Genomic DNA, 19469 nt, shown 5'->3' with positions numbered 1-19469 from the left:
CATGTCAGTGTCAGAGAGCGAGTTGAGACTGTGAGAATTGTATGATGATATTAGTTGGGTGACTTTTTTCCATTGGTGGGACATGGTTTTAGCTGTAAACAAATGTCTTGTAGTTTTATATTTTTTATACTGGGTAAAGCAGTAAATTTTAAAGGAGAATGTGACACATAAGGGCAAATAGATTTAAAGAGGACGATGCACTAAATCATTCACATTTTAGTTAAGGCTGGTAGACCAGATCTTTTTTGGATTTACAGTTGAAATTAAAAGACATAGGAGAAGGAGATTATGAGGCTAGCATGTTTTAAATGTTCAGTTTAGATGTTAAAGAATTGCCCCTAAAAGAGGACAGCTTCAGGGTATAGGTGGGGCCGCCTTAAAGTACGGTGTTGATAACTCCTCACTGGCATGGATATTTGTAAAGGCTGGGTTTGTAGTTAAGTTTTGTTACTCTGTGTCAGGTGAAAGCCTCTTTGGACGTGTTACAAAATGGCATCATTAGAAGTGATTTATGGCTCAGTAAGAAAGTATCGAGGGGTAATTTGTGGAGCTATAGCAGAGCTGTCTTGCCTTCTGTCCTAGGAGGAGACGTTTCCGTATGTTTATATTTTTAGATCCGATAGTTAGAGGTTCCTGCACATTAAATATCAAAATTGGGGTGTTGTGAGGGGGAGAGCAGACAAGTTGCTGTGATCCTGTGTGTTCAGTAGTTGTTTTTTTTAGTTGGGAGAGTGCTCATGTAGAATATACAGGACAGTAGCTCTTAGCTTTTTTACAGGTTTGGAAGCTGCAAATCTGTCTTTATCGTCTATATTGATTTGGCAAAGTGATCGTTAAATGGAGAAAAAAAAATCCGAAGCCATAGCTGCCAAGGAAACAATGTCTGGCTTTATGACCACATCATGTTCTCAACCTTAAAAGTCGGAAGGCTGTTTTGGTCCTGCAAATATTGTAACCACGGATCTGCTGCATACACAGTTTCTCTCCAACAAAAATGTGACCTGTCGCCTTTAAGATAGGGCGGACACCGGAGTAGACACATAAAGGAACTCACAGAGCCCCCTGAGAGCTTCTTTGCCTCTGCACCCATGCCTGTAATATGGCGACGGCGAAGGAATTCCATCATTTGCATAGGGCACACCCTTTCTGCAAATGAGGGAACGCCCCTTTGAAGGTTCTTTGCCTCTGTTCCCGTGCCTGTAATATGGTGCGGGTGCCGAGGCAAAGGAAGTCCCTCATTTGCATAGGACACGCTCCCCATGCAAATGGAGGAACACCCCCTTAAGGTAGCACTGCTGCTTTATGTGCGCCAGTGCTATCGGTATTACTTAAGGGGACGCACAAGCGTCTGCGCCCAATTCTGTAATACCAAAGTTCCCCGGGAGCGCCAAAACTGAGCACAACGTCAGTTGCGCCCCCGAGACACTTACTGTAATAAGGCCCCTGCGTGTTACACATGTATGCTAGAAGGTGTCAAGTCAACCCCCTTATCTATCTTACTGTATTACTGTCACTGTTAAATAATTAATCTATATTTGCCCAGAATTAAGGATGTGCCACAGCACGGATCAGGAATGCGCATCAGATAAATAATATGTCCCATGATCTACCTAATTTTGCTGTAGCGTCATAAACTTTCATATGTCACATCGGTCCATTTGCTTCGTTTATGCTGATAAAATTCATGGTGAAACATAGCTAAATATACATTGGTTAATGATGGGGGCCGCCAGACCCATAAAGCATGTCCCTCTTTCTGCTTGTTGTAACCAGGTAGACAGTACTCCACTATACACTCTTATGCATCATCCATGCCTGCATCAATTCTTCACGTGCTGCATGCTCCCTCTGTACAGCAACCTCAAATGGCTTACGTGGGTCCTAATTTAAAGTTTGGTGGATATAGAAAATCCTCTAATTTCACCTACTGAATTCCCTCTTTGATGAAGGAAATTCAGTTCGTAAATTATTCTCCGAATTTAGCATTTACATTTTATTCCAAAATTATAAGGGTTTTCATTTACCACCACACTCTAAATCAGGCTCTCAGGGCCACATTTATGCTGTTGCAAGGCAGTCACCAAACAGATCCATTTCCAGAAGATACTCTCTTCTCTGCTTGAGCCCCGGCTTGTCGGTAAAATTCTGATTTCGTAGATTTTTTGTGGAAGATGCAATTTCAATGACCCTGATTAGCTGGGAGATTTCTGTCAGCGAATGGGAGTCCTAGGTCCCTTTTTCTGGTTCAGGGCCTCTATGCTGTGAATACCGGTCCTGAACAGGAAAAGACATGGTGGGCATGGTGTTGGGATTCCCCACCACACAAAGAGTGGGACTTCCAACATCATGTCTGTCACCGAATGTCCGTGGCTGTCGCACATTTAGGCTTCTCCCAAACACAGAGCCAGTGTTGGTAGAGCTCCCCTTACCAACCTTTAAAAGAGATAGGGGATGCAGGAGGCAAGCCTGCTCGTGCCCAGGCCCAGCAGCAAGGGTGTCACATTGTCAGGGAGACTGGCTATTGATGAGGAGGTTGGCAGTCAAGCTGTTTACCTCTCCCTGGAAGTATAGATGCAGGCTGCTGGTATCTTAGACCCGGCTCTAATTCCCCGCTCAAAATTGTACAAAACCAACTTTATAGGAAGTGGCATGGAATTTGTGTCTACCACTCATGAAGTGCGGTAGATAAACAGTCTGCCTCTACAAACGGTATCCGTTTTGCAGATGTTGGAGACAATATACAATTTGAAAGGCTTACCACGTTCTATAATTGTTTTTCTTCTTTGAGCATTCCTTGGCTTTGTAGAGTCCTGCTGGACACGTTCTAGTGTTCAGCATGTGCCTGTTAATGACCCACTCCTTGGAAAGCTGTCTCTACACCCACACCCATCCAACACAGAAGTCACCAGTCAGGTGACCCTGCGAATAAAAGGGTCTAAGTGCACGTGGCCAGTTCTAGTACCATACACCTCCTGTCCGTGTCATCCTTTTACCAAGTATGTAGGCCTAGAGCCCACCACTTTATTGGCATCTCGGGTGGAAATATGCAAATTTTGAGTTCACACCACAATTTAAAATAACTGTTCTTTACCTTTTCTCTAGACAGCACATTCCATCTCAATAGCTGACAACTCCCAGTCCCTAACTTGTCTGTGTTTTTATCCAGTGTTATGTTTAGTGTTTACATTTAGAAATGTTAGGCACGCCTTACTGGTGTTCTTTTCTCCCACAGGTGGTGAAGCGCCTTCCTAAAACTCGATCTGGGAAAATCATGAGAAGAGTCCTGCGGAAAATCATCACAGACCAGCACGACGACATGGGAGATGTCAGCACACTGGACGACCCCTCTGTCGTCACTGAGATCTTGGAGACCTATGCCAAATACAAGACTGAGCAGCCATCTTCTTAAGGCGAAGGCCTCCTGCGATGCTGGTGGTGGGATGTGTAGATACAATAAAGGGTTTTTTATCAAGACAAAAAATAGTGCCTTGCTGCATAGCCTCTCCTTGAGACATTTTGGCTAGAGATAGACAAATGCGTGTTAATGGGGCCTTGGCTTATAAAGCTTTGTGAACAGACAAGCTGTGGTACCGTGTGGGCAATGTCAACATGTCGAGATATTTCCTCTGTACGCCTCCTTGGTGGTGTTTGCAAATGTTGCAGCACATGCTTTGGAGTTTCTATGTGTTACCTGTTAGGTGCTCACTCGCAAGTGAAAGGCCACAGAGGAACATTTTCAATTACATTTCCACTTGTATTTCCCACTAATGGCGGCCTACCCAGGGTACGTAACAACTCCTCCATTTACACCTTATTGTTTTTCCTCTATGGCTGGACTAACGTCAGTGACGCACAATACTGAACCGGGAGTTCCAGTTCATTCAGCATGAAATAACAATTGTACACAGTGTGAATTACTTTCCTGCTAAAATGAATGCGTCAGCAGAATGACAGCAGACAGACCCTGTCAGGTCATTTTACCTCCTGAACTGAAGCGCGAACAACTCCCTGGACAATCTTGGCACTTTCTGAATGTATCTGTCGAAGGCCTGGACTAAAGTACTGTTGTAACGTGCGGACAGAGCTGCGGTGATCCCGTCTGAGTCAGAATTTCGAAGCCAGTGCAGAACGGTCAAATGGACCCTTGTGAGAGAGGTGATCGTCACTCAATCCTGTTTTTTAATCATAATAAAAATTCTAATAAGTGTGCGATAGTGCACTTCTGTCCTTTTAAACACTGCAAATAACAAATAAATATATCACCTATTTTAATGGTACATTATTTATTGACCTTGGAAGAAGGAAATGAAAGGCTGAGTTTGTTCTGCTGATATTTGAACTCATGAACAGCAGAACACTGCGTTTCTTAGCAGGGAGTGTTTAACTCACTGACCCATCCTGCCAGCCTAAGCACAACGTATCTTGGGACACAATCACTTATCTAGAAAAGGGCAAGTAAACTAAAAGTCCCAGCATGCCAAATCTTATTGGCTAAAGAAGTAGGACGGGATGAAGACCACCTCAAAGCTGCTTTGGAGGGAGCCGACATTCCTGGGTGAGAGACCTGGGTCGTACTCTACACAGGAGCATATACAGGAGCATACTTACATGCATTGGCATCAGCCTCCTCAGCACACATTGTACAAAATGGAGGTCCTTTTTTAAGTTTACAAAAGTATTTCCCCTTTATTGTCTCTCTCTCTCTCTCTCTCTCTCTCTCTCTCTCTCTCTCTCTCTCTCTCTCTCTCTCTCTCTCTCTCTCTCTCTCTCTCTCTCTCTCTCTCTCTCTCTCTCTCTCTCTCTCTCTCTCTCTCTCTCTCTCTCTCTCTCTCTCTCTCTCTCTCTCTCTCCCCCCCCCCCCCCCCCCCCCCCTCTCATTCGGTGCATTTCCCCCTTGACACAGAAAGGGTAAAACCCTTGGATACCTTAAAATACACTGAAATTACTTTTTAACCTTCATGCTCAACAGATGACTCGCATGCCTTTCTGAGGTCAATGGATAAATCATAACCTTCTCCTAAGTGCCCCTGTCACATACGCACACATTTTGCCTATTGGTTCTTGAGTATGTTACAGATACATTCTCATGCCCCACACAGTGCACTTTTAAAAGCATTTTTGTAAAGACCTTAATATTTAATGTACTGTGATGGAGCTAGTCAACATTAGTGAGAGCGTGGATGCTCATACTGAATAATGAATGTACAAAATGTTTTAAACACTTGAATAAACCTGATTATTTCGTTCCTGAATATGTTGGTCACTCGTGTGTAACTCTACTATGAATGGTTCATTGGTCCCTCTTTTCTTGATTAACCTCTCATTTCATCTCCGTACACATATTGTAACCTTACAGTTGGTAAATCTTATTTCTGATTATTGAGGTAGTTGTATCATAGGCCCTTAGAGGGGTCCCAGGGGCGGGGTCAAGAGGCGGTGGAACGCAGTTCTGAATTTGTACAATAATAAGGACTGGAGACCATTTTTTTTCTCAGCAGCTCCTGACGAATGAGGTTGCAGACTTCCAAGGCTGTTTGGGCTGATGTCACCTCTTGCCTTTTTCATTCACCAGTATGATCTCCTTGCCCCAATAGCCCGCTCTTGTATGTTCCTTTTTATCCCTTCTTTCTCCATTTGCCAATGTTTTCACTGTTATCCATCTCCCTCTTCCTTTAAATGTTGTTTTCTATATCTCTCTCTTGTTCTGGTTGAAGTCTGATGATTAAAAATAAATCCTGCTTCCCAAAAAGGAGTGCCGGTTGGCCCCACCTGCAACCACCGGCTTAATTTAAACACAGATGGGAAGTTGGATACTCTAGTGATATTTTTTATTCTTTTAGTACTCTAATCGTAATATTTCATTTTATGTGGTAAATAATGCAAAGGGTTTAGTCGCTGGTAAATCTGACTTTACTGACCCTTCAAAATTCTTGTCTGAACTTGTCAAGTGAATGTGATAACACGTTTCAAAGTAAGGGAAACCGAATATCATTTTTGTCGTCTTAAAAGAAGCAATATAAAGGTGGGTATAATATAAAGAACGCATACTTAAGACACATTCCTAACGACCTGTACAAGCACACTAATTGGCACATTTGATGCACATGTAATTTAAAAAATCGCCAATGCTTACAAATATCCTTTTGCCTTGGGGACTTTTTGGAAGAGGTATCGGATTCTCAAAAGTCTTGAGTCCAGGGAACAATATGGCTCTTTGATCTGTTGACCTTGTGCCATTCACCTAATTTGCATAGATCACTCAGCAGACACTTTCCAGGAACCCCCCATGCTTGTGACGACAAAACCTCTCAAGCACCCTATAAATGGCGGTAGTAGCAGACTTCTCAGTACAGAAAAATCTCTAGATCCTGACATAATGAATGAATCAATCAAGAACATCTAGTCCTTTAAATGGAAATACAGAAGTGCTGTACTCCTTGTTTAGAGTTCATATTTGCTCTTGAGAACTACCTGTACTCTCCCATTAAATGTATTGGACCAGAGCTCAAAAGTGTAAAGCTTTAAAAGAAAGACTTGCAGTTACTCAGTATCAGACAATGCCTGCTTATTTAAAGCATTGGGTACGTCCATATCCCACTGTTTCATAAGTAGAGGCGTAGACCCTGTCTTCTCTCCAACAACAAAAGAGGGCACAAACAAAGAAGATTGCCCTCTACAGATGCTTAACCTATAAAAATCGAGACCACCCTCTACTAAATATGGCAACAGATGTAAGAGCAGGGCTCTTTCCTGCCGGGTCGCATACCTAGCAATAATGAACAAGCATTTACAATGCAATGGTTTCGCCTTTGGAAAGTTAGAGTTATTGGCATTGTAAGCCAAAATTTGTATTTGTTTTTTTTTTTCAAAACAGATAAGTAAATGGCATTGTCATTTACATTGCCATTAGCTTAATTTTTGCAGTCACTCTGCACTCTCTAGCATTCCCTAGCACTCCCTATGCACTCTGCACTCCCTATGCACTCTGCACTCCCTATGCACTCTGCACTCACTCTGCACTCCCTATGCACTCCCTATGTACTCTGCACTCCCTATGCACTCCCTATGCACTCTGCACTCTGCGATTGAGAGTAAGAGAATAAGTGATAGAGATGGAATTTAAGAGAGATGGTGGAGGAAGGGAGAAGGAAAGAATGAAAGAGAAAGGACAGGAGGGAGAGTGAGGGCAGGATGGAGGTGGTGGGTGTGTAGGAGTAGGAGAGAGAAGTCAGAAAGGAAGGGGGAGGGAGGAGGGATGTAGATTGAGGAAAGAAGGGAAGGGCAAAGAGAGGATGGTCAGGAAGGAGGGGGGAGGGCAGGAGACAGAGGCATTAGAGAGAGGAAGAGCAAGAGAGGCCGAGAGAGGGTAGATGATGAGTGCAGAAGAAAGAGGGGGCAAGAAAGAGAGGGAGGGCATAAGTAAGAGAACAGAGTGGGAGAGAGATGGAGGGAGTGAGGAGGAGGGATGTAGGGCAAGAAAGAGAGGGTAGAAGGGAGACAGGAGGCAGGTATTAGTGTAGTAATGTAGACCGAAAAAAGGAAAAAAAAGTTGTGAAAAAGTTGACAGTGCCTCACGTAAGCAACACCATTGGAGTTGACAGATTTGTTCTCACCTGCATTCACTTTCTCATCATAAGCACTTGTCAACTTATAGCCTCTACACATGCCCTCTTAAAAATGCACTATTTGCACTTGATCTCTCTGTACTTGCCCTCTCCGGAAAACACCCTCTCTGCACACGCCCTCTTTACTCATGCCTTCTCTTCACTTGCCCTTTCTACACATGGACCTGTGCAGAGAGATCATATGGAGAGAGGCATGTGCAGAGAGGCCATGTGTAGAGAGGATGTGTGCAGTGATGGCGCATGTCGAGAGGGCATATGCAAAGAGGAGAGGACAGGATACAGAGGTAGGGTAGGAATGAGAAAGTGCAAGAAGGAGTGGGAGGGCAGAAAAGAGTGGGAGAACAAGAGAGGGCAGAAAGAAAAGGGAGAGCATGAAAGAGGGCAGGAGTAAGAAAGAAGAATGGTCAAAAGGAAGTAAGTGCAGGATAGAGAGGGAGGGCAGGAAGAAAGGAATAGAGGCAGAAGAGAGAGGGAGGGCATGAAGAAGTGTGAGGGCATGAGGGAAGGTAGGAGAGTGTGAGAAAGGCAGAAAGGAGAGGGCGGCAGGTAAGAGAGGGAGGGCGGGAAGGAGAAGGAGGGCTAGAGGAGGAGAGAGAGAGATGGAGGACAAGAAGGTGAAAGAGAGCAGAAGAGAGAGGTGGAAAGGGAGGGCAGTAGAGACTAAGAAGGCAGAAGAGACGGATAACAGAAGAGAGAAGGGCAGAGGTAATAGAGTGAGAGAAGGCAGAAGAGATAGGGAGGCCAGGAAAGAAGAATAGAGCAGGAAGGAGGGCAGAAGCGAGAGAGTGTGGAAAGAAAAGATAAGGAGTGCAGGATAGAGAGTGAGGAGAAAATGGGGATGTAGATGGAGAGTGAAAGGCAGGAGTGTGAGATGTAGAGGGAGGACAAAAGTAAGAGAGATTGAAACAAAGGAGAGAGAAAAAAGAGATTGAGGACAATAAAGTGAAAGAGCAGAAGAGAGGTGGAAAGGGAGGGAGTGGGAGAGAGGGAAAGGGAGGGAGTGAGAATGAAGGATGTAGGGCAAGAAAGAGAGAGGGTAGAAGGGAGAGAGGGGGCAGGTATTAGTGTAGTAATGTAGACAAGAAAAAGGAAAAAAAAGTTGTGGAAAAGTTGACAGTGCCTCACGTAAGCAACACCATTGGAGTTTGCAGATTTGTTCTCATCACATAAGGAACACCATTGGAGTTTGCAGATTTGTTTTCACCTGCACTCACTTTCTCATCATAAGCACTGGTCAACTTATAGCCTCTACACATGCCCTCTTAAACATGCACTATTTGCACTTGATCTCTCTGTACTTGCCCTCTCCGGAAAACACCCTCTCTGCACACGCCCTCTTTACTCATGCCTTCTCTTCACTTGCCCTTTCTACACATGGACCTGTGCAGAGAGGTCATATGGAGAGAGGCATGTGCAGAGAGGCCATGTGTAGAGAGGCTGTTTGCAGTGATGGCGCATGTCGAGAGGGCATATGCAAAGAGGAGAGGACAGGATACAGAGGTAGGGTAGGAATGAGAAAGTGCAAGAAGGAGTGGGAGGGCAGAAAAGAGTGGGAGAACAAGAGAGGGCAGAAAGAAAAGGGAGAGCATGAAAGAGGGCAGGAGTAAGAAAGAAGAAAGGTCAAAAGGAAGTGATTGCAGGATAGAGAGGGAGGGCAGGAAGGTAGGAATAGAGGCAGAAGAGAGAGGGAGGGCATGAAGAAGTGTGAGGGCATGAGGGAAGGTAGGAGAGTGTGAGAAAGGCAGAAAGGAGAAGGCGGCAGGTAAGAGAGGGAGTGCGGGAAGGAGAAGGAGGGCTAGAGGAGGAGAGAGAGAGATGGAGGACAAGAAGGTGAAAGAGAGCAGAAGAGAGGTGGAAAGGAATGGCAGTAGAGACTAAGAAGGCAGAAAAAAGAAGGGCCGAGGTAATAGAGTGAGAGAAAGCAAAAGGGATAGAGAGGCCAGGAAAGAATAGAGCAGGAAGGAAGGCAGGAGCGAGAGAGTGTGGAAAGAAAAGATATGGAGTGCAGGATAGAGAGTGAGGAAAAAATGGGGATGTAGATGGAGAGTGAAAGGCAGGAGTGTGAGAGATGTAGAGGGAGGACAAAAGTAAAAGAGATTGAAACAAAGGAGAGAGAAAAAAGAGAGATCGAGGACAATAAGATGAAAGAGAGCAGAAGAGAGTTGGAAAGGGAGAGACAGAGTGGAAGAGAGGGAAAGGGAGGGAGTGAGAAGGAGGGATGTAGGACAAGACAGAGAGGATAGAAGGGGGAGAGAGAGGGCAGGTATTAGTATAGTAATGTAGACAGAAAAAAGGAAATAAAAGTTGTGTAAAAGTTGACAGTGCCTCACGTAAGCAATACCATTGCAGTTTGCAGATTTTTCACCTGTACTCACTTTCTCATTATAAACACTTGTCAACTTATGGCCTCTACACATGCCCTCTTAAACAAGCAGTATTTGCACTTGATCTCTTTGTACTTGCTTTCTCTGCAAAACACCATCTCTGCACACGCCCTCTTTACTTATGCATTCTCTTCACTTGCCCTTTACACATGGACCTGTGCAGAGCCATTGGAACAGACATCTGTCCGTCATGGCCGGACCAGATTTGTGGGTGTTCCCGCAATTCCTTTCCCGCCACCCTTTTCTGATCGTCATCACAGTGGTGGTTGTGTTATTTTTTTTTTGGGAGTCGGCCTGTTTTCTTCTTTTTACAAGTGTTTGTTGTTGGAGTTGGCTGCAAGATTCAAGTTCCCACGAGGCAATCAGGTAAGGAGCATTATATTTATAAATGTGTTTTCACTTTGTAAGTTTACGTATTTTGACGTTTTAGCTCTTAATGTATTTTTTCTGTTTCCTTTGTAGGTTCGGCCGTGTCGTGTGAGCTGTTATGTACTTTGACTCGTGAGCTCCGTTGCACCGGTAAGCTTTTGCTCCTAATGTGTCTTTTTTCTGTTTCCTTTCTAGGTTCGTCCGTGTCGGGTGAGCTGTTATGTGCCATGTCGGGTGAGCTGTTCTGTACTTTGCCTCGTGAGCTCCGTTGTACCGGTAAGCTTTCGCTCCGAGTTCCCACGAAGCGATCAGGTAAGGAGCATTATTTAGAGCAGGAAGGAGGGCAGAAGCGAGAGGGTGTGAAAAGAAAAGATAAGGAGTGCAGGATAGAGAGTGAGGAGAAAATGGGGACGTAGATGGAGAGTGAAAGGCAGGAGTGTGAGAGATGTAGAGGGAGGGCGAAAGGAAGAGAGATTGAAACGAAGGAGAGAGAAAAAAGAGAGATTGAAGACAAAGTGAAAGAGAGCAGAAGAGAACTGGAAAGGGAGAGAGTGGGAGAGAGGGAAAGGGAGGGAGTGAGAATGAAGGATGTAGGGCAAGAAAGAGAGGGTAGAAGAGAGAGAGGGGGCAGGTATTAGTATAGTAATGTAGACAAAAAAGGAAAAAAAAGTTGTGAAAAAGTTGACAGTGCCTCACGTAAGCAACACCATTGTAGTTTGCAGATTTGTTCTCATCACGTAAGCAACACCATTGGAGTTTGCAGATTTGTTCTCACCTGTACTCACTTTCTCATCATAAGCACTTGTCAACTTATAGCCTCTACACATGCCCTCTTAAACATGCACTATTTGCACTTGATCTCTCTGTACTTGCCCTCTCTGGAAAACACCCTCTCTGCACACGTCCTCTTTACTCATGCCTTCTCTTCACTTGCCCTCTCTACACATGGACCTGTGCAGAGAGATCATATGGAGAGAGGCATATGCAGAGAGGCCATGTGTAGAGAGGATGTGTGCAGTGATGGCGCATGTCGAGAGGGCATATGCAAAGAGGAGAGGGCAGGATACAGAGGTAGGGTAGTAATGAGAAAGTGCAAGAAGGAGTGGGAGGGCAGAAAAGAGTGGGAGAGCAAGAGTGAGGGCAGAAAGGAAAGGGAGAGCATGAAAGAGGCCAGGAGTAAGAAGAAGAATGGTCAAAAGGAAGCGAGTGCAGAATAGAGAGGGAGGACAGAAAGGAAAAGAGGCAGAAGAGAGGGAGGGCAGGAAGGAGTGTGAGGGCATGAGGGAAGGTAGGAGAGTGTGAGAAAGGCAGAAAGGAGATGGCAGCAGGTAAGAGAGGGAGGGCGGGAAGGAAAAGTAGAGGAGGAGAGAGAGAGAGAAGAGATGGAGGACAAGAAAGTGAAAGAGAGCAGAAGAGAGGTGGAAAGGGAGGGCAGTAGAGACTAAGAAGGCAGAAGAGAGAGGGATGGCAGAAGAGAGAGAGCAAGAAGGAGTGCAGAGGTAATAGAGTGAGAGAAAGCAGAAGGGATAGGGAGGCTAGGAAAGAAGAATAGAGCAGGAAGGAGGGCAGGAGCGAGAGAGTGTGGAAAGAAAAGATAAGGAGTGCAGGATAGTGAGTAAGGAGAAAATGGGAATGCAGATGGAGAGTGAAAGGCAGGAGTGTGAGACATGTAGAGGGAGGGCACAAGTAAGAGAGATTGAAACAAAGGAGAGAGAAAAAAGAGAGATCGAGGGCAATAAGGTGAAAGAGCAGAAGAGAGGTGGAAAGGGAGACAGAGTGGGAGAGAGGGAAAGGAAGGGAGTGAGAAGGAAGGATGTAGGGCAAGAGAGAGGGTAGAAGGGAGAGAGAGGGCAGGTATTAATGTAGTAATGTAGACAGAAAAAAGGGAAAAAAAGTTGTGAAAAAGTTGACAGTGCTTCACGTAAGCAACACCATTGGAGTTTGCAGATTTGTTCTCACCTGCACTCACTTTCTCATCATAAGCACTTGTCAACTTATAGCCTCTACACATGCCCTCTTAAACATGCACTATTTGCACTTTATCTCTCTGTACTTGCCCTCTCCGTAAAACACCCTCTCTGCACACGCCCTCTTTACTCATGCCTTCTCTTCACTTGCCCTCTCTACACATGGACCTGTGCAGAGAGATCATATGGAGAGAGGCATATGCAGAGAGGCCATGTGTAGAGAGGCTGTGTGCAGTGATGGCGCATGTCGAGAGGGCATATGCAGAGAGGAGAGGGCAGGATACAGAGGTAGGGTAGTAATGAGAAAGTGCAAGAAGGAGTGGGAGGGCAGAAAAGAGTGGGAGAACAAGAGAGGGCAGAAAGAAAAGGGAGAGCATGAAAGAGGGCAGGAGTAAGAAAGAAGAAAGGTGAAAAGGAAGTAAGTGCAGGATAGAGAGGGAGGGCAGGAAGGAAGGAATAGAGACAGAAGAGAGAGGGAGGGCATGAAGAAGTGTGAGGGCATGAGGGAAGGTAGGAGAGTGTGAGAAAAGCAGAAAGGAGAGGGCGGAAGGTAAGAGGGAGGGCTGGAAGGAGAAGGAGGGCTAGAGGAGGAGAGAGAGAGATGGAGGACAAGAAGGTGGAAAGGGAGGGCAGTAGAGACTAAGAAGGCAGAAGAGAGAGGGATAACAGAAGAGAGAAGGGCATAGGTAATAGAGTGAGAGAAGGCAGAAGAGATAGGGAGGCCAGGAAAGAAGAATAGAGCAGGAAGGAGGGCAGAAGCGAGAGTGTGGAAAGAAAAGATAAGGAGTGCAGGATAGAGAGTGAGGAGAAAATGGGGATGTAGATGGAAAGTGAAAGGCAGGAGTGTGAGAGATGTAGAGGGAGGGCGAAAGGAAGAGAGATTTAAACAAAGGAGAGAGAAAAAAGAGATTGAGGACAATAAAGTGAAAGAGAGCAGAAGAGAGGTGGAAAGGGAGGGAGTGAGAAGGAAGGATGTAGGGCAAGAAAGAGAGAGGGTAGAAGGGAGAGAGGGGGCAGGTATTAGTGTAGTAATGTAGACAAGAAAAAGGAAAAAAAAAGTTGTGGAAAAGTTGACAGTGCCTCACGTAAGCAACACCATTGGAGTTTGCAGATTTGTTCTCATCACATAAGGAACACCATTGGAGTTTGCAGATTTGTTCTCACCTGCACGCACTGGTCAACTTATAGCCTCTACACATGCCCTCTTAAACATGCACTATTTGCACTTGATCTCTCTGTACTTGCCCTCTCCGGAAAACACCCTCTCTGCACACGCCCTCTTTACTCATGCCTTCTCTTCACTTACCCTTTCTACACATGGACCTGTGCAGAGAGATCATATGGAGAGAGGCATGTGCAGAGAGGCCATGTGTAGAGAGGCTGTGTGCAGTGATGGCGCATGTCGAGAGGGCATATACAAAGAGGAGAGGGCAGGATACAGAGGTAGGGTAGTAATGAGAAAGTGCAAGAAGGAGTGGGAGGGCAGAAAAGAGTGGGAGAACAAGAGAGGGCAGAAAGAAAAGGGAGAGCATGAAAGAGGGCAGGAGTAAGAAAGAAGAAAGGTCAAAAGGAAGTAAGTGCAGGATAGAGAGGGAGGGCAGGAAGGAAGGAATAGAGGCAGAAGAGAGAGGGAGGGCATGAAGAAGTGTGAGGGCATGAGGGAAGGTAGGAGAGTGTGAGAAAGGCAGAAAGAGGGCGGCAGGTAAGAGAGGGAGGGCGGGAAGAAGAAGGAGGGCTAGAGGAGGAGAGAGAGAGAGATGGAGGACAAGAAGGTGAAAGAGCAGAAGAGAAAGGTGGAAAGGGAGGGCAGTAGAGACTAAGAAGGCAGAAGAGAGAGGGATAACAGAAGAGAGAAGGGCAGAGGTAATAGAGTGAGAGAAGGCAGAAGAGATAGGGAGGCCAGGAAAGAAGAATAGAGCAGGAAGGAGGGCAGAAGCGAGAGAGTGTGGAAAGAAAAGATAAGGAGTGCAGGATAGAGAGTGAGGAGAAAATGGGGATGTAGATGGAGAGTGAAAGGCAGGAGTGTGAGATGTAGAGGGAGGACAAAAGTAAGAGAGATTGAAACAAAGGAGAGAGAAAAAAGAGAGATCGAGGACAATAAGATGAAAGAGAGCAGAAGAGAGGTGGAAAGGGAGACAGAGTGGAAGAGAGGGAAAGGGAGGGAGTGAGAAGGAGGGATGTAGGGCAAGAAAGAGAGGATAGAAGGGATATTGCAAGAGGCGTTTTTTTAAAGCTATAGACCAAGTTACTTACTGTTTTCCCAGAAAAGCTTTAGTCCGCTGGCTCGAAGTATACCTGCTAGGCTCGCTCCAAGAAATGATTCCGACTGTTGCCTTCCTTCTTTAAATACTGAAAAAAGAAAAAATAACAGTTACTTAATAAATAACAAAAGCGGTCAACTCTTTTTACCAAAGAACAGCATGTAGGTGTGATGTCGCTGTCTCGCCGTATGTAAATTGCAGATAGGAGGCTGCCTGTAAGAATGAAAGGATTGTGGATGTTGTGGCTTGTTAGAATCGTTAGCAGCGATGTGCGACATCAGCCTATCTTGAATAACAAAGCATGGTATCCGACAAGTTGGAGACATGTCCCTTACGGTCTGCAAAAAAAGAACGTGCTGCTGAGTGGAATTGTAGAAATTAACCCAAAAAAACACGAGTTTACAAAAACTAACGTTTTTGCTACACAGAAAGTACACAACATGCGCAATGTGTATAAAGTAAACATAAAAGTACACTAAAGTATGAAAACTCACAAAATCGTTTACCCGACTTTACACAGCATCCATTGTTACCATGAGACACGATGAACACAAGCCTGAAAAGAGGTGCATCTTCATTCCTACAGTTTATAAACCAAAAAAAGAATAAAAAATGCCTTACCTGAGGACACTTGCACCACGGTCAAAGCACCAAAAAGAAACAGTAGCTCACATGAAACGGGCAAACCTACAAATAGATAAACATACAAAGTGAAAACAACGTGCAAATCGGGTTAACGGAGCTCACAGGTGACAGGCAAACCTAGAAAAAAGTACAAAAAAGAGACATTAGGAGCGAAAAGGAGCAAATACTTTACTTTGAAAAGGCCTAAAGCAAGCGTTTCCTAAACACCGAAAAAAGACAAGATGGCTTACATGCAATTCCTGGCACCACCGGCAAAGCGTCCAACCCAAAAACAAAATGGCTTACACCTGCCGGTACTGGCACCTCTGCCAAAGCGCACAACACGGGCAAACAGACATAAGATGGAAGCGAAAAGTAAGACATATTTTACGTACAAACGGCCTAAGTACACAACATGCGCAATCTGTATAAAGTAAACATAAAAGTACACTAAAGTATGAAAACTCACAAAATCGTTTACCCGACTTTACACAGCATCCATTGTTACCATGAGACACGATGAACACAAGCCTGAAAAGAGGTGCATCTTCATTCCTACAGTTTATAAACCAAAAAAAGAATAAAAAATGCCTTACCTGAGGACACTTGCACCACGGTCAAAGCGCCAAAAAGAAACAGTAGCTCACATGAAACGGGCAAACCTACAAATAGATAAACATACAAAGTGAAAACACAACGTGCAAAGCGGGTCAACGGAGCTCACAAGTGACAGGCAAACCTAGAAAAAAACAAAAAAGAGACATTAAGAGCGAAAAGGAGCAAATACTTTACTTTGAAAAGGCCTAAAGCAAGCGTTTCCGAAACACCGAAAAAAGACAAGATGCTTACATGCAATTCCTGGCACCACGGGCAAAGCGTCCAACCCAAAAACAAAATGGCTTACCTGCCGGTCCTTGCACCTCTGCCAAAGCGCACAACACGAGCAAACAGACAGAAGATTAGAAGCGAAAAGTAAGAAATATTTTACGTACAAACGGCCTAAAGCAAGGATTTTGGAAACACCCCAAAAAGACAAAATGGATTACCTGCCGAACAACTAAGAGTCGCACTTACCTGGATAAGCAGGATACATCGTCATCTGCCGTTTGAAATTAGCTTACCGGAGAAGCGTGCCCCACCCAGGACGTAACATCATCAATAGCACTTTCGTGAAAAAAAGCATTTTAAAATATCGACCCAAACAAATCTCCCCCCCCCCCTACACAAAAATATAAAATATTAACACAAAGCTATTTAAATCCTAAACAACAGAGCAACATAAAAAAGACACATTAGGAGTGAAAACTTACCGGTGCAACGGAGCTCACGAGGCAAAGTACAGAACAGCTCACCCGACACGGCCGAACCTACATAGGAAACAGAAAAATACATTATATAAAGAAAATGCTCCTTACCTGATCGCTTCGTGGAAAATTAAATCTTGCAGCCAACTCCAACTACGTAAACATACTAAGGGAAAACACATTCAAAAAGAAAATGCTCCTTACCTGATGGCTTCGGGGAAACGTAAATCTTGAAGCCAACTCCAGCAACAGACACTTGGACGACACGGCCAAACCTAAAAAACAAAAGGAAAAAAGACATTAAGAGCGAAAGCTTACCGGTGCAACGGAGCTCACGAGCCAAAGTACATAAGGCCGAACCTACAAAGGAAACAGAAAAAAGACACATTAGGAGCGAAAGCTTACCGGTGCAACGGAACCTAGAAAGGAAACAGAAAAAAGACACATTAGGAGCAAAAGCTTACCGGTGCAACAGAGCTCAGGAGGCAAAGTACAGAACAGCTCACCCGACACAGCACATAACAGCTCACCCGACACGGCCGAACCTACAAAGGAAACAGAAAAAATACATTAAGAGCTAAAACGTCAAAATACATAAACTTACAAAGTGAAAACACATTTATAAACAAAATGCTCCTTACCTGATTGCCTCGTGGGAACTCGAATCTTGCAGCCAACTCCAACAACACCCGACACCGCACATAACAGCTCACACGACACGGGCGAACCTAAATAGGAAACAGAAAAAAGACACATTAGGAGCGAAAGCTTACCGGTGCAACGGAGCTCAGGAGGCAAAGTACAGAACAGCTCACCCGACACGGCCGAACCTAGAAAGGAAACAGAAAAAAGACACATTAGGAGCGAAAGCTTACCGGTGCAACGGAGCTCAGGAGGCAAAGTACAGAACAGCTCACCCGACACGGCACATAACAGCTCACCCGACACGGCCGAACCTAGAAAGGAAACAGAAAAAAGACACATTAGGAGCGAAAGCTTACCGGTGCAACGGAGCTCAGGAGGCAAATTACAGAACAGCTCACCCGACACGGCACATAACAGCTCACCCGACACGGCCGAACCTAGAAAGGAAACAGAAAAAAGACACATTAGGAGCGAAAGCTTATCGGTGCAACGGAGCTCAGGAGGCAAAGTACAGAACAGCTCACCCGACACGGCACATAACAGCTCACCCGACACGGCCGAACCTAGAAAGGAAACAGAAAAAAGACACATTAGGAGCGAAAGCTTACCGGTGCAACGGAGCTCACGAGGCATAGTACAGAACAGCTCACCGACACGGCACATAACAGCTCACCCGACACGGCCGAACCTAGAAAGGAAACAGAAAAAAGACACATTAGGAGCGAAAGCTTACCGGTGCAACGGAGCTCAGGAGGCAAAGTACAGAACAGTTCACACGACACGGCCGAACCTAGAAAGGAAACAGAAAAAATACATGAAGAGCTAAAACGTCAAAATACGTCAACTTACAAAGTGAAAACACATTTATAAACAAAATGCTCCTTACCTGATTGCCTCGTGGGAACTCGAATCTTGCAGCCAACTCCAGCAACAAACACTTGTAAAAAGAAGAAAACAGGCCGACTCGAAAAAAAAAATAACACACACCCACCGGCGCAATGACGATCCGAAGTGGGTGGAGAGCGAAAAAATCGCGGGAACGCCCCCGAATCTGGTCCGGCCTTGACGGACAGATCCGGCTCCCAATGGCTAGCCTCCATTTATGGAGCTAGCCAATGGGAGCCAGGGGACGTTCCTGAGGCACATATGGTAAACAATAGATTTCGCCTGCGCCGAAAAGCTGCGCAGAGCGCAGCCTTCGGCAGGCGAAACCTAAAATCTGACTTTGAGACCAGTCTCCACTGGACCCTATATTCCAGTCCTTAACTTTACAGGCCAAAACAGTGATTGATTTCTCAAGAGTGTCCGTAAAAACCCTTAACACCTTCGCCGCCGCGGACATTCAGCCACGGTGCTGAAAAAAGTTATGCGTGTGCGGTTTGGACGGGCCCCGGCAGTCCAACGCACACGCCCACCGTGATGTCGGACGGCCGTGGGCCGTCCGACGCTTGGAAGGAGATTAGGTAATCCATGTTAGTGATACAGTTGATGGCTTGCTGGTACTTACACCTTAATCTCTTTGTAAAATCATCAAAGATATTTCCCCATTGGTCGTATGAACCTTTGTTAGTTGACTTGAAGCGCTGTAAGGAGCAAACATCAGAAATACATTTTGAGCTTGCAAAGTCAATATGACTCCACAATAAGGACCAAGATTCAATGAATAAGGTTAAATGGGTTTATTTATCATTATTATTATTTGAGTTTTATATAGCAGTAGCCAGACCTGAAGTTATCAAAGTGCTTTACAGTGTGTAGCGAGCTCCTTTGGCTGAGTTATTGATGTGCTCCTTCATAGGCATGTTTTTGTCCAGGGTGATACTCAAGGACTTTACATAGTTGGAAAGCTAAAGAGAACAGTTTAGTGCATCCAGATTCTTAAGCCATTCATGGATTGGTAAAGGATTTTTTGGGGGGGAGAGGAGTAGTAGTTCAGTCTCATTGGGGTTCAGTTTTAGGTGATTGTTGTTTCAGCAGGTATTTGTCCTACTTAGTGTGGTATTTAGATGTCTCTTGGTGATGTTATTTTGTAGTAGATGTGTGTGTCGTCGGCATATAGGTGATATATGACCCCTGTTTGGTTTAGGGTAACTGTGAGAAGTTCCATGAGGAGATTAAATAGGGATGGATGGAGGATTGAGCCTTGTGGTACACCTTGGCGAACAGGAGCAGGCTTCGAGAGACAACTGTTGATATTTATCTGTTGTGAGCGATGTTGCAGATAGAACGCAAACCATTTCAGGACTGTGCCATTGCAGTTCTTGAGTGACTCAAATAAAGCTTGATGGTT

General features: G+C 45.0%; 1 protein-coding gene across 1 annotated transcript in view; it reads left to right on the top strand.

Moving 5' to 3' along the window:
- The window catches only part of ACSS1 (acyl-CoA synthetase short chain family member 1), a 1294163-nt gene extending 1289891 nt beyond the window's left edge, over positions 1–4272 (top strand). Inside the window, exon 14 of the mRNA XM_078649067.1 lies at positions 3233–4272. Within this exon, the coding sequence (XP_078505193.1) occupies positions 3233–3409 (177 nt within the window). The 3' untranslated portion in view covers positions 3410–4272. The remainder of the gene's footprint in view (positions 1–3232) is intronic.
- Positions 4273–19469: the final 15197 nt, after the last annotated feature.

Source organism: Lissotriton helveticus, chromosome 6 (genome assembly GCF_964261635.1).
Source record: "Lissotriton helveticus chromosome 6, aLisHel1.1, whole genome shotgun sequence".
In the NCBI taxonomy this organism is placed as follows: Eukaryota; Metazoa; Chordata; class Amphibia; order Caudata; family Salamandridae; genus Lissotriton; species Lissotriton helveticus.
Note: the sequence above shows the minus strand (reverse complement) of the source record. Positions and strands in the feature narration are given on the sequence as shown.